The 23,922-nt window shown below is 38.6% G+C and overlaps 1 protein-coding gene across 4 annotated transcripts; it reads right to left on the bottom strand.

Moving 5' to 3' along the window:
• Nucleotides 1-18,084: 18,084 nt before the first annotated feature.
• Nucleotides 18,085-23,920, bottom strand: LOC144429510 (HMG domain-containing protein 3-like). Of its 4 annotated transcripts, none has more exons than XM_078117574.1 (12): nt 23,787-23,920; nt 22,711-22,928; nt 22,375-22,514; nt 22,020-22,212; nt 21,826-21,924; nt 21,341-21,543; nt 20,988-21,135; nt 20,611-20,825; nt 19,970-20,238; nt 19,544-19,633; nt 19,086-19,181; nt 18,812-18,854 (listed from the first exon to the last, which is right to left on the bottom strand). In XM_078117574.1, the coding sequence occupies exons 1-10, from the start codon at nt 23,867-23,869 to the stop codon at nt 19,558-19,560; spliced, it is 1,644 nt and encodes a 547-aa protein (XP_077973700.1). In that variant the 5' UTR covers nt 23,870-23,920; the 3' UTR covers nt 18,812-18,854; nt 19,086-19,181; nt 19,544-19,557. The 4 variants fall into 4 exon arrangements, with proteins under 4 accessions (XP_077973702.1, XP_077973700.1, XP_077973701.1 ...); XM_078117575.1 differs by having other exon boundaries at nt 18,820-18,854; nt 19,086-19,191; nt 19,545-19,633; nt 20,611-20,756; XM_078117573.1 differs by having other exon boundaries at nt 18,820-18,854; nt 19,086-19,191; nt 19,545-19,633.
• Between the last annotated feature and the right edge of the window lie 2 nt (nt 23,921-23,922).

A 23,922-nucleotide genomic window follows, 5' to 3' on the forward strand; every position in this document is an offset into this window, starting at 1 on the left:
GTGGATAAGAGAAAGGTTGAGGGAGATAGAGCGGTGGTTCGAGAATGCCAAAGTTGGGGAGATAGGGCAGTGGGTCAAGGTTGGGAAAGTTGAGGGAGATAGGGCAGTGCGTTGAGGATAGGGAGATAGCGTAGTGGGTCGAGGTTGAGGGAGATAGGGCAGTGGGTCGGAGATAGAAGAGTTGAGGGAGGTCGGGCTGGGGGTCGAGGATTGGTATGTAGATGAAGATAGGGCAGTGGGTCGAGGACAGTTTTCAAATAAACGAATGGCTCGCCTAGGCCCTAGTGCCTTTAATGGAGTCCTGTAGCTCCGTACGGGGCACTTTGAGAACCTAAAGTATACGTAGTAGGATATAACAATGCGAATAACTAAGTAACGAATGTTTCCCCGAGAAGGCTGAAAAGTCAAAAATATAAGTCACTCAGTGAGTTTAATCTCTTCCAGGCTATTTTTAAGCCATGAAATGTTTTGTCGTAGCTAGCGTTGCCAACTGCCCTTTAATTCAGCGTATGGTCCCAAAATTGAGCTTATCTTATCTGCAACTCAATGAAGTTGCAAAGGATGCAATTTGTACGTAATCTTTGGCATCGCGTTTACTATAAAATGTTGAGGAAAAATACTTTACACGGACCAGATTACTATCGCTTATTTCGGATCAGCATCATATTGTCACGAGACTCACGAGTCACGACATTTCCAATTACTAATGGCATAAAACGGCTTGTTAAAATTTAGGAAACTGTCATTCCCAACAAGAAGCCATCAGTAGCCCAATTAGTAACACATTTTTAAACTGCAAATTATGGTTATTGTTTACCATTTGAGATTCCAGTCCACATATACGAATGCCGTCAATCATGTTTTGTCGACGTACGATTGAATCATGTCATTGGCATACACGACCAGTATAACCCATGGAAGTTGGTCGCAAGATAGTAAAGTCCAGTGTGGCGATCGGGTCGTGAATAAAGCGCCGTTAGGTCAGGTACTGAATAGTATAGCACCGTAGGTTAAAGATAGGTAACTTGTGGCAGATAGGGCAGTGGGTCGAGGATAGGTTGGTTGAAGAAGATAGGGCAGTAGGTGGATAAGAGAAAGGTTGAGGGAGATAGAGCGGTGGTTCGAGGATGCCAAAGTTGGGGAGATAGGGCAGTGGGTCAAGGATGGGAAAGTTGAGGGAGATAGGGCAGTGCGTTGAGGATAGGGAGATAGCGTAGTGGGTTGAGGGAGATAGGGCAGTGGGTCGGAGATAGGAAAGTTGAGGGAGGTCGGGCAGTGGGTCGAGGATTGGTAAGTAGATGAAGATAGGGCAGTGGGTCGAGGACAGTTTTCAAATAAACGAATGGCTCGCCTAGGCCCTAGTGCCTTTAATGGAGTCCTGTAGCTCCGTACGGGGCACTTTGAGAACCTAAAGTATACGTAGTAGGATATAACAATGCGAATAACTAAGTAACGAATGTTTCCCCGAGAAGGCTGAAAAGTCAAAAACAGTCAAAAATATAAGTCACTCAGTGAGTTTAATCCCTTCCAGGCTATTTTTAAGCCATGAAATGTTTTGTCGTAGCTAGCGTTGCCAACTGCCCTTTAATTCAGCGTATGGTCCCAAAATTGAGCTTATCTTATCTGCAACTTAATGAAGTTGCAAAGGATGCAATTTGTACGTAATCTTTGGCATCGCGTTTACTATAAAATGTTGAGGAAAAATACTTTACACGGACCAGATTACTATCGCTTATTTCGGATCAGCATCATATTGTCACGAGACTCACGAGTCACGACATTTCCAATTACTAATAGCATAAAACGGCTTGTTAAAATTAAGAAAACTGTCATTCCCAACAAGAAGCCATCAGTAGCCCAATTAGTAACACATTTTTAAACTGCCAATTATGGTTATTGTTTACCATTTGAGATTCCAGTCCACATATACGAATGCCGTCAATCATGTTTTGTCGACGTACGATTGAATCATGCCATTGGCATACACGACCAGTATAACCCATGGAAGTTGGTCGCAAGATAGTAAAGTCCAGTGTGGCGATCGGGTCGTGAATAAAGCGCCGTTAGGTCAGGTACTGAATAGTATAGCACCGTAGGTTAAAGATAGGTAAATTGTGGCAGATAGGGCAGTGGGTCGAGGATAGGCTGGTTGAAGGAGATAGGGCAGTAGGTGGAGAAGAGAAAGGGTGGTTTGAGGATGCGAAAGTTGGGGAGATAGGGCAGTGGGTCAAGGATGGGAAAGTTGAGGGAGATAGGGCAGTGGGTTGAGGATAGGGAGATAGCGTAGTGGGTCGAGGATGGGAAGGTTGAGGGAGGTAGGGCAGTGGGTCGGAGATAGGAAAGTTGGGGGAGGTCGGGCAGTGGGTCGAGGATTGGTAAGTAGATGAAGATAGGGAAGTGGGTCGAGGACAGTTTTCAAATAAACGAATAGCTCGCCTAGGCCCTAAGTGCCTTTAACGGAGTCCTGTAGCTCCGTACGGGGCACTTTGAGAACCTAAAGTCTACGTAGTATGATATAACAATGCGAATAACTGAGTAACGAATGTTTCCCCGAGAAGGCTGAAGGCTGAAAAGTCAAAAATATAAGTCACTCAGTGAGTTTAATCCCTTCCAGGCTATTTTTAAGCCATGAAATGTTTTGTCGTAGCTAGCGTTGCCAACTGCCCTTTAATTCAGCGTATGGTCCCAAAATTGAGCTTATCTTATCTGCAACTTAATGAAGTTGCAAAGGATGCAATTCGTACGTAATCTTTGGCATCGCGTTTACTATAAAATGTTGAGGAAAAATACTTGACACGGACCAGATTACTATCGCTTATTTCGGATCAGCATCATATTGTCACGAGACTCACGAGTCACGACATTTCCAATTATTAATGGCATAAAACGGCTTGTTAAAATTTAGAAAACTGTCATTCCCAACAAGAAGCCATCAGTAGCCCAATTAGTAACACATTTTTAAACTGTCAATTATGGTTATTGTTTACCATTTGAGATTCCAGTCCACATATACGAATGCCGTCAATCATGTTTTGTCGACGTACGATTGAATCATGTCATTGGCATACACGACCAGTATAACCCATGGAAGTTGGTCGCAAGATAGTAAAGTCCAGTGTGGCGATCGGGTCGTGAATAAAGCGCCGTTAGGTCAGGTACTGAATAGTATAGCACCGTAGGTTAAAGATAGGTAAATTGTGGCAGATAGGGCAGTGGGTCAAGGATAGGTTGGTTGAAGGAGATAGGGCAGTGGGTCAAGGATGGGAAAGTTGAGGGAGATAGGGCAGTGGGTTGAGGATAGGGAGTTAGCGTAGTGGGTCGAGGATGGGAAGGTTGAGGGAGGTAGGGCAGTGGGTCGAAGATAGGAAAGTTGGGGGAGGTCGGGCAGTGGGTCGAGGATTGGTAAGTAGATGAAGATAGGGCAGTGGGTCGAGGACAGTTTTCAAATAAACGAATAGCTCGCCTAGGCCCTAAGTGCCTTTAACGGAGTCCTGTAGCTCCGTACGGGGCACTTTGAGAACCTAAAGTCTACGTAGTATGATATAACAATGCGAATAACTGAGTAACGAATGTTTCCCCGAGAAGGCTGAAAAGTCAAAAATATAAGTCACTCAGTGAGTTTAATCCCTTCCAGGCTATTTTTAAGCCATGAAATGTTTTGTCGTAGCTAGCGTTGCCAACTGCCCTTTAATTCAGCGTATGGTCCCAAAATTGAGCTTATCTTATCTGCAACTTAATGAAGTTGCAAAGGATGCAATTCGTACGTAATCTTTGGCATCGCGTTTACTATAAAATGTTGATGAAAAATACTTTACACGGACCAGATTACTATCGCTTATTTCGGATCAGCATCCTATTGTCACGAGACTCACGAGTCACGACATTTCCAATTATTAATGGCATAAAACGGCTTGTTAAAATTTAGAAAACTGTCATTCCCAACAAGAAGCCATCAGTAGCCCAATTAGTAACACATTTTTAAACTGCCAATTATGGTTATTGTTTACCATTTGAGATTCCAGTCCACATATACGAATGCCGTCAATCATGTTTTGTCGACGTACGATTGAATCATGTCATTGGCATACACGACCAGTATAACCCATGGAAGTTGGTCGCAAGATAGTAAAGTCCAGTGTGGCGATCGGGTCGTGAATAAAGCGCCGTTAGGTCAGGTACTGAATAGTATAGCACCGTAGGTTAAAGATAGGTAAATTGTGGCAGATAGGGCAGTAGGTGGAGAAGAGAAAGGTTGAGGGAGATAGAGCGGTGTGAGGATGCGAAAGTTGGGGAGATAGGGCAGTGGGTCAAGGATGGGAAAGTTGAGGGAGATAAGGCAGTGGGTTGAGGATAGGGAGTTAGCGTAGTGGGTCGAGGATGGGAAGGTTGAGGGAGGTAGGGCAGTGGGTCGAAGATAGGAAAGTTGGGGGAGGTCGGGCAGTGGGTCGAGGATTGGTAAGTAGATGAAGATAGGGCAGTGGGTCGAGGACAGTTTTCAAATAAACGAATAGCTCGCCTAGGCCCTAAGTGCCTTTAACGGAGTCCTGTAGCTCTGTACGGGGCACTTTGAGAACCTAAAGTCTACGTAGTATGATATAACAATGCGAATAACTGAATAACGAATGTTTCCCCGAGAAGGCTGAAAAGTCAAAAATATAAGTCACTCAGTGAGTTTAATCCCTTCCAGGCTATTTTTAAGCCATGAAATGTTTTGTCGTAGCTAGCGTTGCCAACTGCCCTTTAATTCAGCGTATGGTCCCAAAATTGAGCTTATCTTATCTGCAACTTAATGAAGTTGCAAAGGATGCAATTCGTACGTAATCTTTGGCATCGCGTTAACTATAAAATGTTGAGGAAAAATACTTTACACGCAACAGATTACTATCGCTTTTTTCGGATCAGCATCATTTTGTCACGAGACTCACGAGTCACGACATTTCCAATTATTAATGGCATAAAACGGCTTGTTTTTTTTTTTTTTTTCCTTTTACGGATCAGAATACGATTTATCTCGGATCAGTATCTTCTTGATAAGTCATGTCCGATTCGTAACGTTATGACGCTTGACGGCTTGTTAAAATTTAGCAAACTGTCATTCCCAACAAGAAGCCATCAGTAGCCCAATTAGTAACACATTTTTAAATCGCCAATTATGGTTATTGTTTACCATTTGAGATTCCAGTCCACATATACGAATGCCGTCAATCATGTTTTGTCGACGTACGATTGAATCATGTCATTGGCATACACGACCAGTATAACCCATGGAAGTTGGTCGCAAGATAGTAAAGTCCAGTGTGGCGATCGGGTCGTGAATAAAGCGCCGTTAGGTCAGATACTGAATAGTATAGCACCGTAGGTTAAAGATAGGTAAATTGTGGAAGATAGGGCAGTGGGTCGAGGATAGGTTGGTTGAAGGAGATAGGGCAGTAGGTCGAGAAGAGAAAGGTTGAGGGAGATAGAGCGGTGGTTCGAGGATGCGAAAGTTGGGGAGATAGGGCAGTGGGTCGAGGATGGGAAAGTTGAGGGAGATAGGGCAGTGGGTTGAGGATGGGAAGGTTGAGGGAGATAGGGCAGTGGGCGGAGATAGGAAAGTTGAGGGAGGTCGGGCAGTGGGTCGAGGATTGGTAAGTAGATGAAGATAGGGCAGTGGGTCGAGGACAGTTTTCAAATAAACGAATAGCTCGCCTAGGCCCTAAGTGCCTTTAACGGAGTCCTGTAGCTCCGTACGGGGCACTTTGAGAACCTAAAATCTACGTTGTAGGATATAACAATGCGAATAACTAAGTAACGAATGTATCCCCGAGAAGGCTGAAAAGTCAAAAATATAAGTCACTCAGTGAGTTTAATCCCTTCCAGGCTATTTTTAAGCCATGAAATGTTTTGTCGTAGCTAGCGTTGCCAACTGCCCTTTAACTCTTTGAACACGGAAAGCCGCTATAGCTATAGCGGCTTTCCCGAGAAAGTCTTCTGACGCTGAAAGCCGCTTTCGCATCCCGTAAGAGGTATGCAACTTTGAAACCTCATATCTCGCGAACCATATATTATATTTAGATAAGTTTTACATCGTGTGAAAGATAATCTACAGGACTAAGTATAATTTTAAAATTGAGATAAAATATTGTGATCATCTTATGAAAATTGGCAAAATAAAAAAGCATTAAAAACTTCTGAAAATTGCTCAAATCTAATTGACAAAACTTCAATTTGTTTTCGATTAAACCTAGTACATTATCGACAACATTTGTAGTATTTGAAGATAGCTTTCCAGCGATACCATCAGATTGAAATTATGTTGCACCATTCGTATTTTAGAAGCATTTTTATCATGATTTTGTTTGTCGCAAGATTGAGGCGACGTCAAGGTGACGTAAATAACGACCTAACACATTTACGCGGTTACGCAGCGACGTTAAGCAATTACGTTGGCACGTAGCACGTTTACGTTCCATACGAAAAACACTTTTCCTCGCATGCTCGTAACGTCATTCACTTAAGTTCGTATTCGTGAAGCGACTAACGACTTGTAAACGATACACGGGGAAATTTACGCATTACATCCAGCCTCAAAATCTGTTCGACTAAAACAAACAATATGCAGTGTTATTGCCGTTTTAATTGCATAAAGATATGAAAAATACGAATAGCAAAAATAAGGATTTCTAAAAACGGAATGATGGAACATATCGATGGATGCATTGTTTAGCGCCATTGCTGAATTTTATTGTGCCATATTTTCTTCTTCCGATAGATGAATACTATCCAATATTTCATCTGGACAAAGCTTTCGTTTAAAATCCATTGTAAATATAGAGATATCAAGAATGTAGCGTATATGCAGTAATTTCGAAAATCTAATGAGGCCGCAAAATGTAAAACACTGACCATGTGAGCTACTGGTGCCACCATGTCTTCCATGTACCCGTTATCAGTTTTTTTTTATTCAATTTTCATGATATCCAACGGTGAATAATTAGCCTTGATGTGTCCAGTGGAGCCTCATAAATGCATGAGGATCAAATATTTCACTTTGGCCATTCATTTTCGTCCCCTATTCAAATAATAAACGTATATAAAATGGCCTTTATATTCCAGCAATTTTACTATGTTCGATCAAGATTCGTCTGAATATAAGGGTTTTATCTGCGGCCGAGGATATGATACTGAGGCAATGATGACACAATCTGAACTCAAGCTGTGAACGAACAGATGTGCAGTTGCGCAATCTACCTCACGCAAATCGTTACGCACGAAACGTCGCATAAACGTTTTCACGACAATGTCGTCGTCGCCCTTTGCGTCGTTACGCAAACTTGGCGTCAAAATAGTTGATCAATTTTGTTCGCAAACCATTGTAATCGATAGTACAAATTCTGCAATAAAATGAGTTATGCGTATGTCAAGAAAGTCATCCGTATATTCCCGGAAAGGCAATTTTGTATACTTTTCAAAATTTAACTTATATTGATGATACATTTCTAAAAAAGGTATTAAATCTCACCAAAATACAAAAAATTAGTAGACGGGACTACAAATAGACTTACACATCTCATCAAAACATCTCGTAAAAAATATTGCCAGTTAAAAATAAAAGACTAGATAAGCTTTTATACAATTAAAGAGTCCAGCTGCACACTAACACAAATGTATTTCTGTAACGTTTCGTCCGACCAGAGTCAGACTTCCTCAGACAAGCAGTTTACATATTGGTTGTAAACTGCTTGTCTGAGGAAGTCTGACTCTGGTCGGACGAAACGTTACAGAAATACATTTGTGTTAGTGTGCAGCTGGACTCTTTAATTGAATAGAATAGTCATGTTTATTCCAGCTACAGTATACGCATACGGATCCACTAGCATAAAGGCATAGAGAAAAGATAGGAAGTTAGTCTCGCGCAACCCAACTCAAATTTAAGCTTTTATATATGTCATATTACAGACCAAAGTTTAGAAGTTATGTTGATTTAAAATTGGAGTTATTACAATTTTTTAACGCGTCAAATCGATGCGACGGCGTGGGAGGTCAGGGTGAGAGAGTAGCGTCGTTCTGGGGATTCAGAGTTCAAAGAGTTTCAGCGTATGGTCCCAAAATTGAGCTTATCTTATCTGCAACTTAATGAAGTTGCAAAGGATGCAATTCGTACGTAATCTTTGGCATCGCGTTTACTATAAAATGTTGAGGAAAAATACTTTACACGGACCAGATTACTATCGCTTATTTCGGATCAGCATCATATTGTAACGAGACTCACGAGTCACGACATTTCCAATTATTAATGGCATAAAACGGCTTGTTAAAATTTAGAAAACTGTCATTCCCAACAAGAAGCCATCAGTAGCCCAATTAGTAACCCATTTTTAAACTGCCAATTATGGTTATTGTTTACCATTTGAGATTCCAGTCCACATATACGAATGCCGTCAATCATGTTTTGTAGACGTACGATTGAATCATGTCATTGGCATACACGACCAGTATAACCCATGGAAGTTGGTGGCAAGATAGTAAAGTCCAGTGTGGCGATCGGGTCGTGAATAAAGCGCCGTTAGGTCAGATACTGAATAGTGTAGCACCGTAGGTTAAAGATAAGTAAATTGTGGCAGATAGGGCAGTGGATCGAGGATAGGTTGGTTGAAGGAGATAGGGCAGTAGGTGGAGAAGAGAAAGGTTGAGGGAGATAGAGCGGTGGTTCGAGGATGCGAAAGTTGGGGAGATAGGGCAGTGGGTCAAGGATGGGAAAGTTGAGGGAGATAGGGCAGTGGGTTGAGGATAGGGAGATAGCGTAGTGGGTCGAGGATGGGAAGGTTGAGGGAGATAGGGCAGTGGGTCGGAGATAGGAAAGTTGAGGGAGGTCGGGCAGTGGGTCGAGGATTGGTAAGTAGATGAAGATAGGGCAGTAGGTCGAGGACAGTTTTCAAATAAACGAATAGCTCGCCTAGGCCCTAAGTGCCTTTAATGGAGTCCTGTAGCTCCGCACGGGGCACTTTGAGAACCTAAAGTATACGTAGTAGGATATAACAATGCGAATAACTAAGTAACGAATGTTTCCCCGAGAAGGCTGAAAAGTCAAAAATATAAGTCACTCAGTGAGTTTAATCCCTTCCAGGCTATTTTTAAGCCATGAAATGTTTTGTCGTAGCTAGCGTTGCCAACTGCCCTTTAATTCAGCGTATGGTCCCAAAATTGAGCTTATCTTATCTGCAACTTAATGAAATTGCAAAGGATGCAATTTGTACGTAATCTTTGGCATCGCGTTTACTATAAAATGTTGAGGAAAAATACTTTACACGGACCAGATTACTATCGCTTATTTCGGATCAGCATCATATTGTCACGAGACTCACGAGTCACGACATTTCCAATTATTAATGGCATAAAACGGCTTGTTAAAATTTAGAAAACTGTCATTCCCAACAAGAAGCCATCAGTAGCCCAATTAGTAACACATTTTTAAACTGCCAATTATGGTTATTGTTTACCATTTGAGATTCCAGTCCACATATACGAATGCCGTCAATCATGTTTTGTAGACGTACGATTGAATCATGTCATTGGCATACACGACCAGTATAACCCATGGAAGTTGGTCGCAAGATAGTAAAGTCCAGTGTGGCGATCGGGTCGTGAATAAAGCGCCGTTAGGTCAGATACTGAATAGTATAGCACCGTAGGTTAAAGATAGGTAAATTGTGGCAGATAGGGCAGTGTGTCGAGGATAGGTTGGTTGAAGGAGATAGGGCAGTAGGTCGAGAAGAGAAAGGTTGAGGGAGATAGAGCGGTGGTTCGGGGATGCGAAAGTTGGGGAGATAGGGCAGTGGGTCGAGGATGGGAAAGTTGAGGGAGATAGGGCAGTGGGTCGAGGATAGGGAGATAGCGTAGTGGGTCGAGGATGGGAAGGTTGAGGGAGATAGGGCAGTGGGTCGGAGATAGGAAAGTTGAGGGAGGTCGGGCAGTGGGTCGAGGACAGTTTTCAAATAAACGAATAGTTCGCTAACGGAGTCCTGTAGCTCCGTACGGGGCACTTTGAGAACCTAAAGTCCACGTAGTAGGATATAACAATGCGAATAACTAAGTAACGAATGTTTCCCCGACTTTTGATCTCTTGATTTCTTCCTCTTTACACTCTACCATTGCAAAATTATTGGTACTTATTTCAAGAATGGTTTTGCAAGTTTAGGACTTATATTTACCAAAACACAACTAAAATCTAACAAATAACACGCGAAAACCGACAAAACGAGATAATATTCACAACCATGAAAAGCTGTCTGAAAGATTAAATCAGTGGTCGGCAACCACCGGCCGCGGCCTATCGCCGGTCCGCGGAAAGGTTACTACCGGTCCGCAGAAACGTGACTCAAATAAACATCTTTAGTTGATTGAAATTTCAAACAATAATGAGTTGCAAAAAGTCTTTGCGATTTATAGGGTAGCTACTTTGGCAATCTTTTGGGCAATGCTGCTATCTGAATACCCCGGCATTGCAAAAAAAAGCTTTTACAGGCATTTGTACATTTATGTGAGATCGGGGTTTCAAAATTGACAAGTACAAAATCGCAGTATAGGCTAAAAGTAAGAAATACGTTACTTGAATAACATCACTTTTATTTTTAAACTTAATATCAACCTAAATTTAAAACGTTTATTGTTACGTCAAATTCTGCACTTATGCTATTTGGCCAATGTTACGGCAGTAAATAAGGAAGTCTAAACTCGGGGAAAAATCCATAATTATAATTAGAGTTTTATATAGTTGTTATAGCTAAATTCGGTACACAGACGCTATGCTTATATTTATGGTAAATTTAAATTGTTTCGCGACCCAGCGTGGAGAGCTCCAACTTGGGTCGCGACCCCGTATTTGCGGACCCTTGGTGTGTCCAATGTCCCTATAAAGAATGCAATGCGTAAAATTGATATGAGGTGCAATTTGTAATACTCTTGCTAAAAACCTTTGTTTTCCAGCCATGGCCCCAGCCCTATCAGTACAAATGCTAATACACCGCTCCCATGATAATCCATCATTCTGTAGTCTCGTAGCCACTGCTGAGAATATGGTTGACCAGTGCATGTTCCAGAAAGCGCCAAGAACATGAGTAACTCATATACCTAACGAACTCAATCAAGTGCGCTAAACCAGACGTATTCGTGGATTCATCCGATTGCAAAGCGTATTTTCTTCCTTCGACTCTATCAATCAGTTGGCACCTAATATCTTGATCCATTTCGCTGGTAGTCGGCGAATGGTATCACCGGACATTGGTATTTCTTTCATTTCCTTAGTTACCTTGTCTCCATTCATAATTTGACTAATTGCAATAGTTTCGATTAGTGTTTCTCCAACGGTGTTTTTTTTTTTTATCTTTTGCGATTAAATATGCCACTTCATACAATGCCTTTTGAGATTTTTTCAAGATTGTGAGATCCTTTGTCATTGTTTTCTTTTCGCCTAACAATTCTTTTTCTGATCGGCGGAAAATGGATTGGTTTGCCAATGAAATCTGGATGCTTTGCTGTAAGATGGCGTTTCAATCTCACTGCTTTCAGGCTCTCGTTGGCAAGAACACCGGAACAAACAACACATTGAGGACGTGACTCATCATTTATAAGAATACACGTGAAACCAAGCTTTATAAATTCTTCGTTGTACTTCCGCTTATAAGGGTGGTTTGAGTGATGTATATCTATCCGATGAGGGTGAGGAGATGAGTCTTTTGTCGGGCGTTGATCCCCACTGCTTGAAGACGCAAAGATGTTTGAAGGTGCATGCGGTGTTCTGTTCTCACTTAATTTCTCCGTTGCATCTTCCGCTCGCGACTTTTTTAGAGTATTCTTTAGTAACCAGTTTGTCAACATTATTTGTGACTAAAACTACCTTTAAAATTCTTAACTCTGCTAAATTTTGAATTTAACAAAGAATAATTACAATAACAAATGTAACAGCACCCTAACTATTTAATTTAGAATGGACAAATCTTATCATCTGTCGTTATCAAGCAATTCCACATGACTACTTCTAACCTCGCGAACATTGCTACGAAACAATACAATTGTCTACCTACGTAGTAGGATAATACCAATTAACAATGCAAACACCTACGTAATGAATGTTTCCCCGATTTTCGATCCCGGCAAAATTCTTCCGCTTTATACCCTACCATTGCCAAATTATTAGTTCTTATTTCGATATTGGTTTTGCGAGTTCGCGCCTATAAACCGGTTTATATGTTTCAAACTATCATTTTAATTCAATACATTCAACAACCTTTCATTTACATGTGCCTATAGAAAGGTTTGGCCTAGTCTATTCTATCACAGCTATTTCTAGATTAATTTTTGATTACTGCATTTGAAATAAAACTCCGACAGAGCAAAATGATTATTGAGTTATTTGATTAGGACTTATATTTACCAAAATACAACTAAAAACTAACAAACAACACGCGAAAACCGCCAAAACGAGATAATATTCACAACCACGAAAGACTGTCTGAATGGCAAAAGTACCTGAGCGCTTCTGAAACGTTTATTGTTACCTTAATTTTGCACTTATGCTGATTGGCCAATGTTACGGCAGTAAATAAGGAAGTTTATACTCCGGGAAACATTTATAATTATAATCAGAGATTTATAAAGTTGTTATACGTAAATATGCTACACAGACGCGATGCTCATATTTATGGAAAGTTCAAATTGTTTCGCGACCCAGAGCGGAGGGCTTGGCGACCCAAATTTGGGTCTCGACCCCGTAATTGCGGACCCCTGCCGTATTAGACCAAACATCTGACCTCGCTCCGATTGAATCTAAAATAAAAGTCTTCTATATTCATTTTCTATATCATACATATAAATTTTTCGTGGCTTGAAAAACTTTTTCGAGTCAGACCATCTGGACTAAAACCCACATTTGCCGGCTTCCACTCAAACCTTCTAGGGGTTTTAGTCTAACTTTTCAACTACTCCCCCTATGCCCCTGACTCTAAATATTGAATAAACCACCAAACGATTTTCAGTTTGAAAGATGCATATTTTGCAGGTTGCGGGGCTGAGAATCCATCGGTGCTCCAGTTTACATATATAATGAGAAGTTGATTGAAAAGAAGCGATCACTCAAAGAAATATGTGGCAATGTGCATATGATAGAACTTAATTACCTCTTCACCCCCACTAAGAACCACTCCCAAAGCCTCAAAAAACATCAATACCACTATTAACATTACTCGATATTCAATGTTTAATCACATCAATAATTAAAATAATAATTTGTATTTCTATGGATTATTGAGAAAAAATCTTGGGTACTCCAGAAGTACGTGTACCAAGATGCGAACAATGGAACATTGTATGTTTACCAGGTTAGGATTAGGTCATAATTTTAGCTACAAATACTACAAAACTCAGTTGGTTAGTCCCCGAAATTGTAATAGAACTGAGATAAGAAAAATTGGAAATGGCCTAACCCTAACGTGGTATACACAATACGTTCCGGTGTCCTCAATTCTTAGTACGCATACTTCAGGAGTACAGAAACTTGACTGTAATCACATATATCTTAATCTTCGTTTTAGCTGCTGTTTTTCTTTAATGGTTTTCGTATTCCACGAATTCTATTGTCCATCTTGTTGTTATTATTTTGGCTGCAGTACTTTGCTCATACATTTGCTCTATTTTTTGAATACTTTTTCAAGTAGTTTTGTTACATCTTGACATAAATTTCAGCAGCTTGCGTGTATTGAGATAGCCATTCCAATGTTCCCCATAAGCATGTTTTGTTGTGAAATATTTTCTTTCTTTCACTTTCGTAGGTGTAATTTTTTTTAACAATATGAGAGTGAATCCACTTTTGGGCGCTACATTCTTCCGGCCCACGAACATCTTTCCGATTCTAATTTTGGCCCGCGGCCAATAAAGTTTGGGAACCCCTGCTCTAAGCTAAGAAACCCTATAAACTCTACAACCATCACTGCATTTTAACAAAGCATACCGTTACGGTACCTAATGAATTTAGTCATGGGACTGATAACATGATCTTTAACATCAAAACATATGCGGCCGCTACGCTAAACTGAAGCGTGGGCTGTCGTTTCCAGAATTATGGGCTACGGTACCGCGGTATCGTACGGTAACCAAAATTGTGGAGTGAGGTAACACTGGTCCGTCCGGTAGATCTATCATTTGAAATAGGGTTTCGTTCTCGGAATTCATGCATTATCTACAGTCGTACAGTATTCGGTAGATGAGTTCAGGAATCGTGGATCAGTACATTCTGGCATTTTAGCATTTGTATCTAATAAACCCCAAAATTGTCAAATGAAAAAATTTCAAGTAAGTTAGGCTAAATCTGCAACTGACAGGGTGATTTTAGTTCGACTGCCCAATTGTAATAAAGTTATAGATTACATCTTTGTAACCGTGGGCTAAAACATAAAGCTATAACTTACCTAGTTCTGTCTGTCTGTAGCAGGAAACATCTTGTTGCAGAAGATCATGTAAGAACAGTGTTATCGAATGTGAGGATCCCTTGCCCCTTGGGTTCAGATTATTCGATTAAGTGTCACCATACCAATAAGGAAATATGGTCACAACGGGTGGACAAAGCATATTATGTTAGTATAGGATTTACATACACAAGTTCTGAAGTTAGCTTTCTCTGTACAGTTGTCTGGTTGTACCTGTATCTAGTTTTGGTTTAGATTACTGGATCATGACTTGTTTCCTAGATACTGAGATAAACCATATAACTAGCGAGAAATAAATGCTGTATACTGGTACGCTATAACTTTTATATTCGTTTTCTGAGATTCAACAAACTATTTTAGTCTGTTGCCACATCTTCAAAATGGGGACGCTTGAACTTAATAGTAACTTGGAAATTATCACAAAAGGAAAGGCATCATGACTAAGTTATAATTATTGAACAAATTTTTTACTTTTCAGGCAGCTCAAGCTTCTGAGCTTTGGTATTCGATACACTTAATCAAAATAAGCTAATTCTAAATTTATCTATCAACGTGTATAATCTGACAATAGGTAAATTCAAATGATGGTTAAAATAAAATCTGACCTTTATGGCTTATGAAGTTAAGTAGAACTGTAGAAGTTAATAGAACACATCTATTACAAAACTGCAATTTGTTTATTTTATACTTGGCCTTATTGCACTATAGATTGACCTGTTAACCCGATCTTTGCTATTTGACTAAGCTATCTTAGCAGCTTTTCGCCATGTGATTAATAGCCTATAGTTAATCTATTCTCTATTCTGGAATAAGTATGATGCAGGTAGTATTAACAGCAGGGTTAACTTATCCGATGGTAAAATAATATTTTTACCCGAAATATACTTTTGTGTCTAAATTATCTGTGCAGCACTTGATGACTTAGAAATGACTCTACTGTGCTATATTCACATGCTGAAGACAGATGGGCAAGCCTCTTTCTCACCATTTTTAAATGTTGCCAAAAATAAAAAGGAGACAAATATAAGGCACAGTGCATAGGTTATCATTAACACTATTCGATTTAATTTTTACATCACAAATTTGCTTTTACCGCAAACTTAAATCTATTCCTATCAAACACTTATTGCTGTATTGTTAAAGGACTGCATATTGCATGTGTCATTAGTTTTATTTGGCATAGTTTATGATTTGGTGGATTGACCTTCGTCAACTTCCAATTCAATTTTCTGCTCTATCATTTGTGTTTTTCTGAAATATTATTTTGGGTCACCTGTCAGCTGTGGAGCATTTTCGACTTTAGTGGTTCTTAATATGATCTCCATATCAGTTTTAATCACATTTTGGATTGTGTTTGTAGATTTTGTCAGCATTAACCATATTTCTTCAAAATGTCATGTCTATTTGTCTTGATTTTGTTCGAGTTGTCCATGAAAAATTCATAGTTAAAATTAATTAGTAATTATTATTATATCTTTTTTATGTTACCTCGTCAATCAATAGAAACCTTTGCGAATTTATAATTCTGTTCTAATTCTTTAAAATAATGAAAACAATAGAAAGTAAAAAAATGGGCAAGTGCAGTTTTAAGTATTTCGCGGCATCTGAAGCTGCCGCAAAACCATGGCGGAATCTCCAAACCATGGCCACAATGACCAAACCACGGCGGCTAACTTTCAAGCTGCCACAAACAATGGCGTGAGGCGGGGTACCACGGCAGCAAATTGAAAACCACGGCAGGTGAAATTATACTGCCATGAACCGTAGTTACGCTGCCGTAACCACGGCAAGAGCTGCCGTAACCACGGCAGGAGCTGCCGCGGTTACGGCAGGTAGGAATAACCTGTGGTAGCGAAAGATTTCTCGCCATGAACAGTGGAAGATAGTGGGGAACCTTGTGGTTAATTGCGCATTACCACGGCGGGATAACGGGGAGCGCGGCGACAAGTTGGTTGCTGCCATCAACTGAGAAAGCGAGATTAGCATTCAGTGTTGTTTGTTGTTTTGTTTGCATTCAAGAGTAATAAGGAAATGATTTGGCGTTACAAATGAAGTCAGCCTCGGGTGTATATTGCTTTGAAGTACCGGTAGGGTGCAGTTGGAAGCAGAGTTGGATCATTTGTAATTGATGGTATTATTTACAGTTTTTTATGTAATTGTAATGTAATGACTGAATGGAGGCATTTTCATTCTGTGTAATCGTAACTGTAATTTGCTAAAATTCTGGCTCAATTACACTTTCAATTAGACTAAATCTTAGTATTTTGAAAATGGATGAACATCAAACAAACTCTTCCGAAACATGTGTTGAACCACTTCTTGCACCATTGTCAGAGTTTTTTAAATCTTTGAGCAGCACTGAGGCAGGCTGTAACAACTTCAAAAAAGGCTTCATCAAACGCACTTGAAGAGATGTTCTCCCCATCTATAAATAGAGGAAAGGACCAAGAAAATCAGAAAGTGATGTAAATAGCTATTTGGGGGAAGAAATTTTGCAATTTGATGAAGACCAATTAATGTATTGGAAGAAGAAATCAGAAAAATTTCCCACGCTGAATTACAGCAACATCAGCCCCGTCAGAAAGAGTTTTTTCAATTGCGGATAACTTTTATACAGCATGAAGAAATTTATTGGGTTCAGAAACTTTTCGCAGCCTAATCTTCATCGAGTGCAATCCAACAGTTCTTGAGCAAGGGAAAATGTAAATACGAACCAAAATGTTATAATTGTAAATGCAGTTTGATATTTTTTGCACGGAGTAATTGTAATTGAAACATTTAAGGGAGTACAGGAGTAGTTGTATTTGTAATTGAACTGAATTAGTGTAATTGATCCAACTCTGGTTAGGAAGTAATGGCTGGTTGGAAGTAAGGTGCCATTACTTCCTCTGGCAATAAATAATGTTGTATATCATTTGCGCTGTGTCTTTTTTAGTCATATTGATTCAAATTAGATCGCAGTACTACCAGAGTAAAATTGTGTCGGTTGGGTTTGATTAAAATTGCATTTACTCTGCTAGGCGATTCATCTACAGTAGGGGTTCTCAACCTTCTACTTTCTGCGAACCGATACCACTTGAATTTTTCCTTTACCCCGAAAAAGCCACTCTTTGTAAGAAAACGGGAATGGAAGTATTTTATAATGTGGCACTACATCCATTTTTTCGGGGACAAATTATATATGCAGTAACAACATATTATTTTCTCTTCGTTTCTGATTTCCCAATACAGACAGATAACTTTTAACTTAAAATGAAAACATGCCAGTCTCTCTCGTTTTAGGGGTGTAGTGGCGGGTGAGGGCAATCCGTGAAAACAAGAAATGGATTGCATGCGATAAAAAAGAGAGAGGGTAATGCTCTCATAAATTACCCAACATAAGGGTTTGTTGTTGCAATAATTTAAAGCTGATTGCGTACCACAGCTCTACAGTTGGCCCCTACAGCTTCTTGCACACTCACTATCTCCATCGTTGACACTGGAATCCTTTTATGACAAAGCCACTTAGATATGTCAACTATTTGTTAAGACAATTCTCGAATATTTCTATAATATTTACAGGCAGATGAGGAACCTCAACTAGCGAACTTCAAATTCCAGAAAAGAAGTATGACATTGTGCATGTTATTAAATTTTATTAAAGAAAATTACACAAAAACTTAAGTTTTATGTGCAGTGTTCACAGAAAAACTCTTTGTTACCCGCAAAATCTGCGCAATATTGGTGGCACCACCTTTCGCATCCATCACATTCGACCTACAACAAAATTATTACTTTACTTTATCCATCAAAACTGCATCCATAAGGAAAATGTTTGACCTTACCCAAAGTGTGCCACCATCAGGGGCAGTCCTGCCATTACAGCCCACACAAAAGTGTGCCAGCTCATCAACATCTAAAAGATGAAGGAAAACAAATGTAGGATTGCAAATACCTAACTAATATAGTCATGTATATTCCTCCTCAGATTCTAACCAACCGCAAAAATGAGTAAAATTTCTTTGCATACACGATCAATATTGACCTCAATCCGATACTTAATTAACTTCCTTTTCCATTCCATTTTTCAATATCATCAAATTAAAGCTCTGGGCTCTGAGTTTTATAACCCACTTAGCCATGTTCAAAAGAAAGTTCTAAATATCATCAAAATATAGCTGTGCGCTACCAACATATCCGTGACCGCATAGATGTTATGGTGCTAGTTGTTACTCGACTTCCAGCACTGCTCTCCACACTTGAATAAAAATGACTTATGCTTAGACCTAGGTAATAAAATAATAATGCACCTGTGGCTTCCAACAGAAGGTCTCCAAAATGGATTCTGTAGACTTTACAGATGCCTGTCGAATGATTGAAATCCGTTGTACAACCTGTTAAGATTGCTTCGGCAGCCTATAATGTAAAAAAATAAAACAACTCATATTTCTATAGATTTGCACCAATGAGATGATTTAAAAATAAGGTTCCAGTTGAATGGTGGTGGTATCAATATAAAGTACTACTAGTAGTAAATGTTTACTCACAAATATAAATGAAAATTTAAAGATCTACCGTAATGAGCCTGTGTGCATCCTTATCAGTTTAAGTATTTACCACTATAAAAACAAATTGGACCAGATGTACCTTCACAACCAAAATTCCACAATTAAACCCATCTTCTTGTTCACTATGCTTGTTTGTTAACAGTCTCCAATCTCTTTTGTCACCTCCATGGTATTTCCAAAATTTCCTGGGAGAAAACGTAAAAAAAAGAACAGCCCTGATTAGTCCCACAACACATAGGAACAATTTCATTTCTAGATCCTTAACTTTTTTTTTGAAGTGTTCTGAGAACTGCATATTCTTGCTAATATGAGCTTTCATACCTAGCTTGCAATCTCAGTGCAAAAAACTCGTACGATCCATACAGTTTCGGTAATCTGTTTTTGATGTTTTAAAATTCAGATAACACTAGTAGAGATTTGAATGCATGACTAAAACATTGATGTTCTATCGTTGAACTCAATAAGGGCATGATAATTTAAAATGAATCTGTGAGTGTTTACAAGCCAATAATCTTTAGTCAAGCAGAAAACCACAAACCTCCAATTCTCCATCAGCGTTTCAGCATAACTCTCTTCATGGCCAACAGGGTCATAAATAGTGACACTCCCTTGAGATGGATCTGTAATCTGAAAACATGAAACTTTGTTCACAAGAGTAGAAGAATTTCTGGTTTGAAGAGCAATACAATACAGAATATGCCAAACTATCAATACATCCTCGATTGAAGCATTTGTGTAATAATGGCCAATCACTGAATAGTATGAAAAATGTCAAATACGACATGCCACAATTGGTATCTGAACTGGAGAAGTTTCTAAATATTGTGCATTGATTTAGGTCACATATACAACAGTGTTTCGGAAGCTCTTGTACTGTCATTTCGAGGCCACCATACCCTGGTTCACTTCACAATATAAATATATTAAAAAAAAGAGGGGTGGTTGAATAAGATGGAAGCTTGCCTATCTTTTGCCATGTGAGCATTTTCCTGCTCTGCCACACTGGTATTTATGTTCAAATCAGAGCAGTACTTCAAGTTGCGAAAAGAATTTTCTGCGGTCTTTTTCTTCGATCTTGTATGGAACCTATCACAGAGGCTGTATTTTTTATGAGCATCCAGTTTAACCTGTGGTAGAGAGCCATGTTTTTCCAATTCAAGATTTTTGTCAGTATATGCAAACAGCATTCCTTTATCAGGCCCAAAAATACCCCTTTTTCTAGCCTCGGCTACCTGAAAACAGATAATAGTGTTTGAAGAGTATTCTGACCAAAGTTGGAGGAATGAACAAAACATATTAATATAAGTGAAATGATCTCTTTCAACGAAACAGTAAGTATATTTGTGAGCTTTCGTTAGATCATGGTCTAACTTCTTCAAACAATACAAGAGATAACTTAATCGAATAGCGCATATTCGGAGTACCACATACGGATCCGAAGTAGAAAGTAAACAAGGAGAAAGGACCTGCAGTTCAATACACAGTATCAAAGTTCCCTTAATATTAATATAAATTACACATTATTTGTGAATACTTTTGTATATCAAATATAGAATATTTAAAAATATGTATATCCACAGTGACTTAAACTAAAAAGAACTCACTTGGGAAGCAATGTCAGATATTATAGCATGAGGTTGTCTCTTCAGGGACAATATTCCGTCAATATAATCTCTAGCACTTTCCTGTCTTAGAAGATATTTCATATAATAGCATATCCCATGTGGGCAACGAAAATGTACAATCCCTCCTAAAAAATAATGATGAAAATCTCTTTCAAGCCATTTGATCATGCAGCAAAATCCCAAAACATTGTCAGCTGCACAAGATATAAATAAGAGCAAGTTATTCATTCCTCTTTAGTATTACATTGTAATAAATCATAGCGATAATGTAGAAAAGATAAATACAGCAAAAATGCAACCATTGACATTAGACCTAAGTAAGATAAACATTTCTTTAATAAAACAATAATACCAACCACCGCAATGTTTTATGCTTTTGTACATCTTAGGGCATACATCCTTAAACAGAACCAGCTCATTCAAAGTATTAACAAGGTCTTCTGAACTCCCTTTGCTACTTATACCCAAGACTTCACACAAGTCTATCAAACGAGAATCAGATGTCTGCAAAATAAAAGCAATTGCCTCAAATAATAGTTTTTAAATATATAGCTATAGTTTTAAAATATATATATCTGTACAGTATAAACACAAAATTAAAACAAAAACTATTGTAATTATTGCAGTGTCAAATTTTTGTTTTTAAATCGAGGCATTTGGTCATTTTTGACTATTTGTGAGACAAAAAGGTAGAAAAAAGTATGCCTACAAGAGGAGAGTTTATAGCTTGAAGAATATCTTCATGAGAGACTTTGGAGTAGGCTAGAGGCTTTTCAACAACTGGCTTGTTAAGAATAAATCCTTTCCTATGCTCTGTATTTGGGACTTCACTTGAAAATCGGCATTCTGGAGATATCCAAGGTGCAACTGTGTTGTACATTATTTCCACTTTCCATGGATTCTCCTTACAGCCTGGTTATTCATAAGGTTGAGATCAGTGAACTGGATACATAAACTAATACAGAAACTATCAAATAACATGTGAAACGTGAACAAAAGCAAAGAAAAATTTAAAATAAAAGCTAGGTAAAAACCAAATAAAGTTAATCAATAATTTTAGTGTCAAATTTCCATAATTATGATAAACTAGGCCACTCGAATGTTTTTAAACAAAACAACGTGGTATTGATACTGTCGGATTGTCCACGAGATAGATCTGTACGCATAATTCAAGTAAGTAAATGTATTCCTGACCATAAAATCCTCTTCCTATAATTTCCATCTGATATTTTTCCCAAGTTGCGTCTACATCAATGAGGTCAAAAGTATTTTGGGTTTTGTCAACGGCTTCAACTGTATGTAAACGAAATAGGCTACCAAATTTACAGCTTGTGATATTTCATCAGCTATGTTTTAAATGCACAGCCAAATAATGTTGCTAATGTTACCTGGTCTTCTGCACGTGTTTTTCCAATTACCATCACATATCAGCACTGTTGGATATATTCCACATTTCAAGCAACAAAAGTCGTATTGATAGTCTTGGAGAGCCAAAAAATGCAAGAACGCATTCCTGATCTTATTATAAGGAATAGTTTCGATGAACAACATTTTTAGATTGCTCTCGATTGAGATATGATTCTAAACAGTGGAATTAAAATTGTATTTTATAGTATAACCTTGCAAACCATATTTGACCAGAACAAATAATGCAATACAACAAATATTTATGTGAATTTAGCACACGCCTTTGAGCTGCTTTGTCCATAATAGACCAGTAAACGGCAATAATCAATAACTCACTTTCAGTCCACGCAGTAAATAACAACACAACTTGAGACTCAATAAAACACTATTGTCAAAATTATGAAAACCTTCTTCATATTCTTGATATCTAACTTCCATTCCACATTCAGCACATTCCTTGATGAATAATTCAGTTGCTGTGCAAACATTTATAATAACTCGTAAAAATAGTTGTTAAGGAATAAAACATAGAAGCATGATTTAAATATCTGGGTATAATATCACAGGCTATTATCTAACGTTTCGACTTAGGCAAAGTTATTTGGTCGAAATACAAAATTCGTATTTTATACCAATAAGAAGATTAAACCATACAATGACAAGCATTCATACTTTTCCAAATGTGGCCCATTCCATATGCTACTGTTCGTTTTTTATTCTTGATGCATAAATCCTCGTTGCACTTAAGACATTTTTGTTCAGAGGGAGTCAGCAAAAGCGGAGGAGAAATGTCACGCAAAAGGCGCTGAGGTATTTCAGCTGGAATTCTTTTTTTTGTTAAAAAATACTTCATCATATAGTCCATATTATCAGTCAGTGTATGACAAATACTGTAAAAGATGTGAAGCATTGTAAATGAGAAATATCAGAAAATGCATCTTGCCAAAGCAAGTTCTACTATGTTAAAAAATACCTAATCCAAATATTTATAAAAAAATATTGAATAGGCTACAACAGAGGTGGCCAACCTACTTGCGACCGCGATCGACTAAAATCTAGTTTTCAGTCGTAAGTGTTGAATTTCTCAGAAAAAACTTGCTTAGTATCCATGTATTATCTAAATAGCAAAAAATAAATATTCGCAAACCATAACAGTTACATGATTGTTGAAACTTCCTGATATCCTCTTAGCTCGCCTAGAATTAGGAAAAATTGGCATTCTGATGCGACTGCTACAGTTGAGAATAAAATTTATCACACTACTCCCGGAGTGAGACAACTACGGTACTTTCCACAGAGCGCAAGAGTTATCGTACGATCCTTCGTTAGTTCAGGCAATATTCAATACTCGATTCAGGCGACACGACATTCGGAACGCTCATTTTCTTACTTTTGGCAGCGGCAAAACTTTCTTTCGTTGCATATGAAACTGGTTAAACGCAATTTTTTAAGATATGTTACCGAATTTTCTAAACATCAGACGAGATCGACCACTCAGAACGTGGCGATCAACCGGTCGATCAACGTGTTGGCCACCCCTGGGCTACAACATAAAAATGAAATAAAAAATTAGGCATTTAACCAATCTGTCCGATAAAACAAGGAAGCACACATGCTACTAAGTAATATTGCTGGTAGAAAGGAAAGATGAGGTGAATATTTTGGATTATATAACTAATACTACTGCAGAATATAATTCATTATAAAAGAAAATACACCTATTATGTATAAAAATGCTTTAAATAAACCTGGAAGGGCGCTTGATCCATTCAGGTTGTTGCTCCAATAAACACCACTTCGCTACAGCCTCATGGTAACATGTCGAACTCATGCCCGAGGTTGGACAAAGGCACGAAAATTCCCCATTATCTTTATTGAAAGAAA

The sequence above is a fragment of the Styela clava genome, chromosome 11, assembly GCF_964204865.1.
Source record: "Styela clava chromosome 11, kaStyClav1.hap1.2, whole genome shotgun sequence".
In the NCBI taxonomy this organism is placed as follows: Eukaryota; Metazoa; Chordata; class Ascidiacea; order Stolidobranchia; family Styelidae; genus Styela; species Styela clava.

Coding starts and splice junctions, on each gene's coding strand:
- LOC144429510 (XM_078117574.1), bottom strand. CDS start 23,869: ATGAGTTCGACATGTTACCATGAGGCTGTAGCGAAGTGGTGTTTATTG. Junction 21,925..22,019: donor AAACACGTGCAGAAGACCAG/GTAACATTAGCA, acceptor GTTTACATACAG/TTGAAGCCGTTGACAAAACC. Junction 20,239..20,610: donor TATCTGACATTGCTTCCCAA/GTGAGTTCTTTT, acceptor ATCTGTTTTCAG/GTAGCCGAGGCTAGAAAAAG.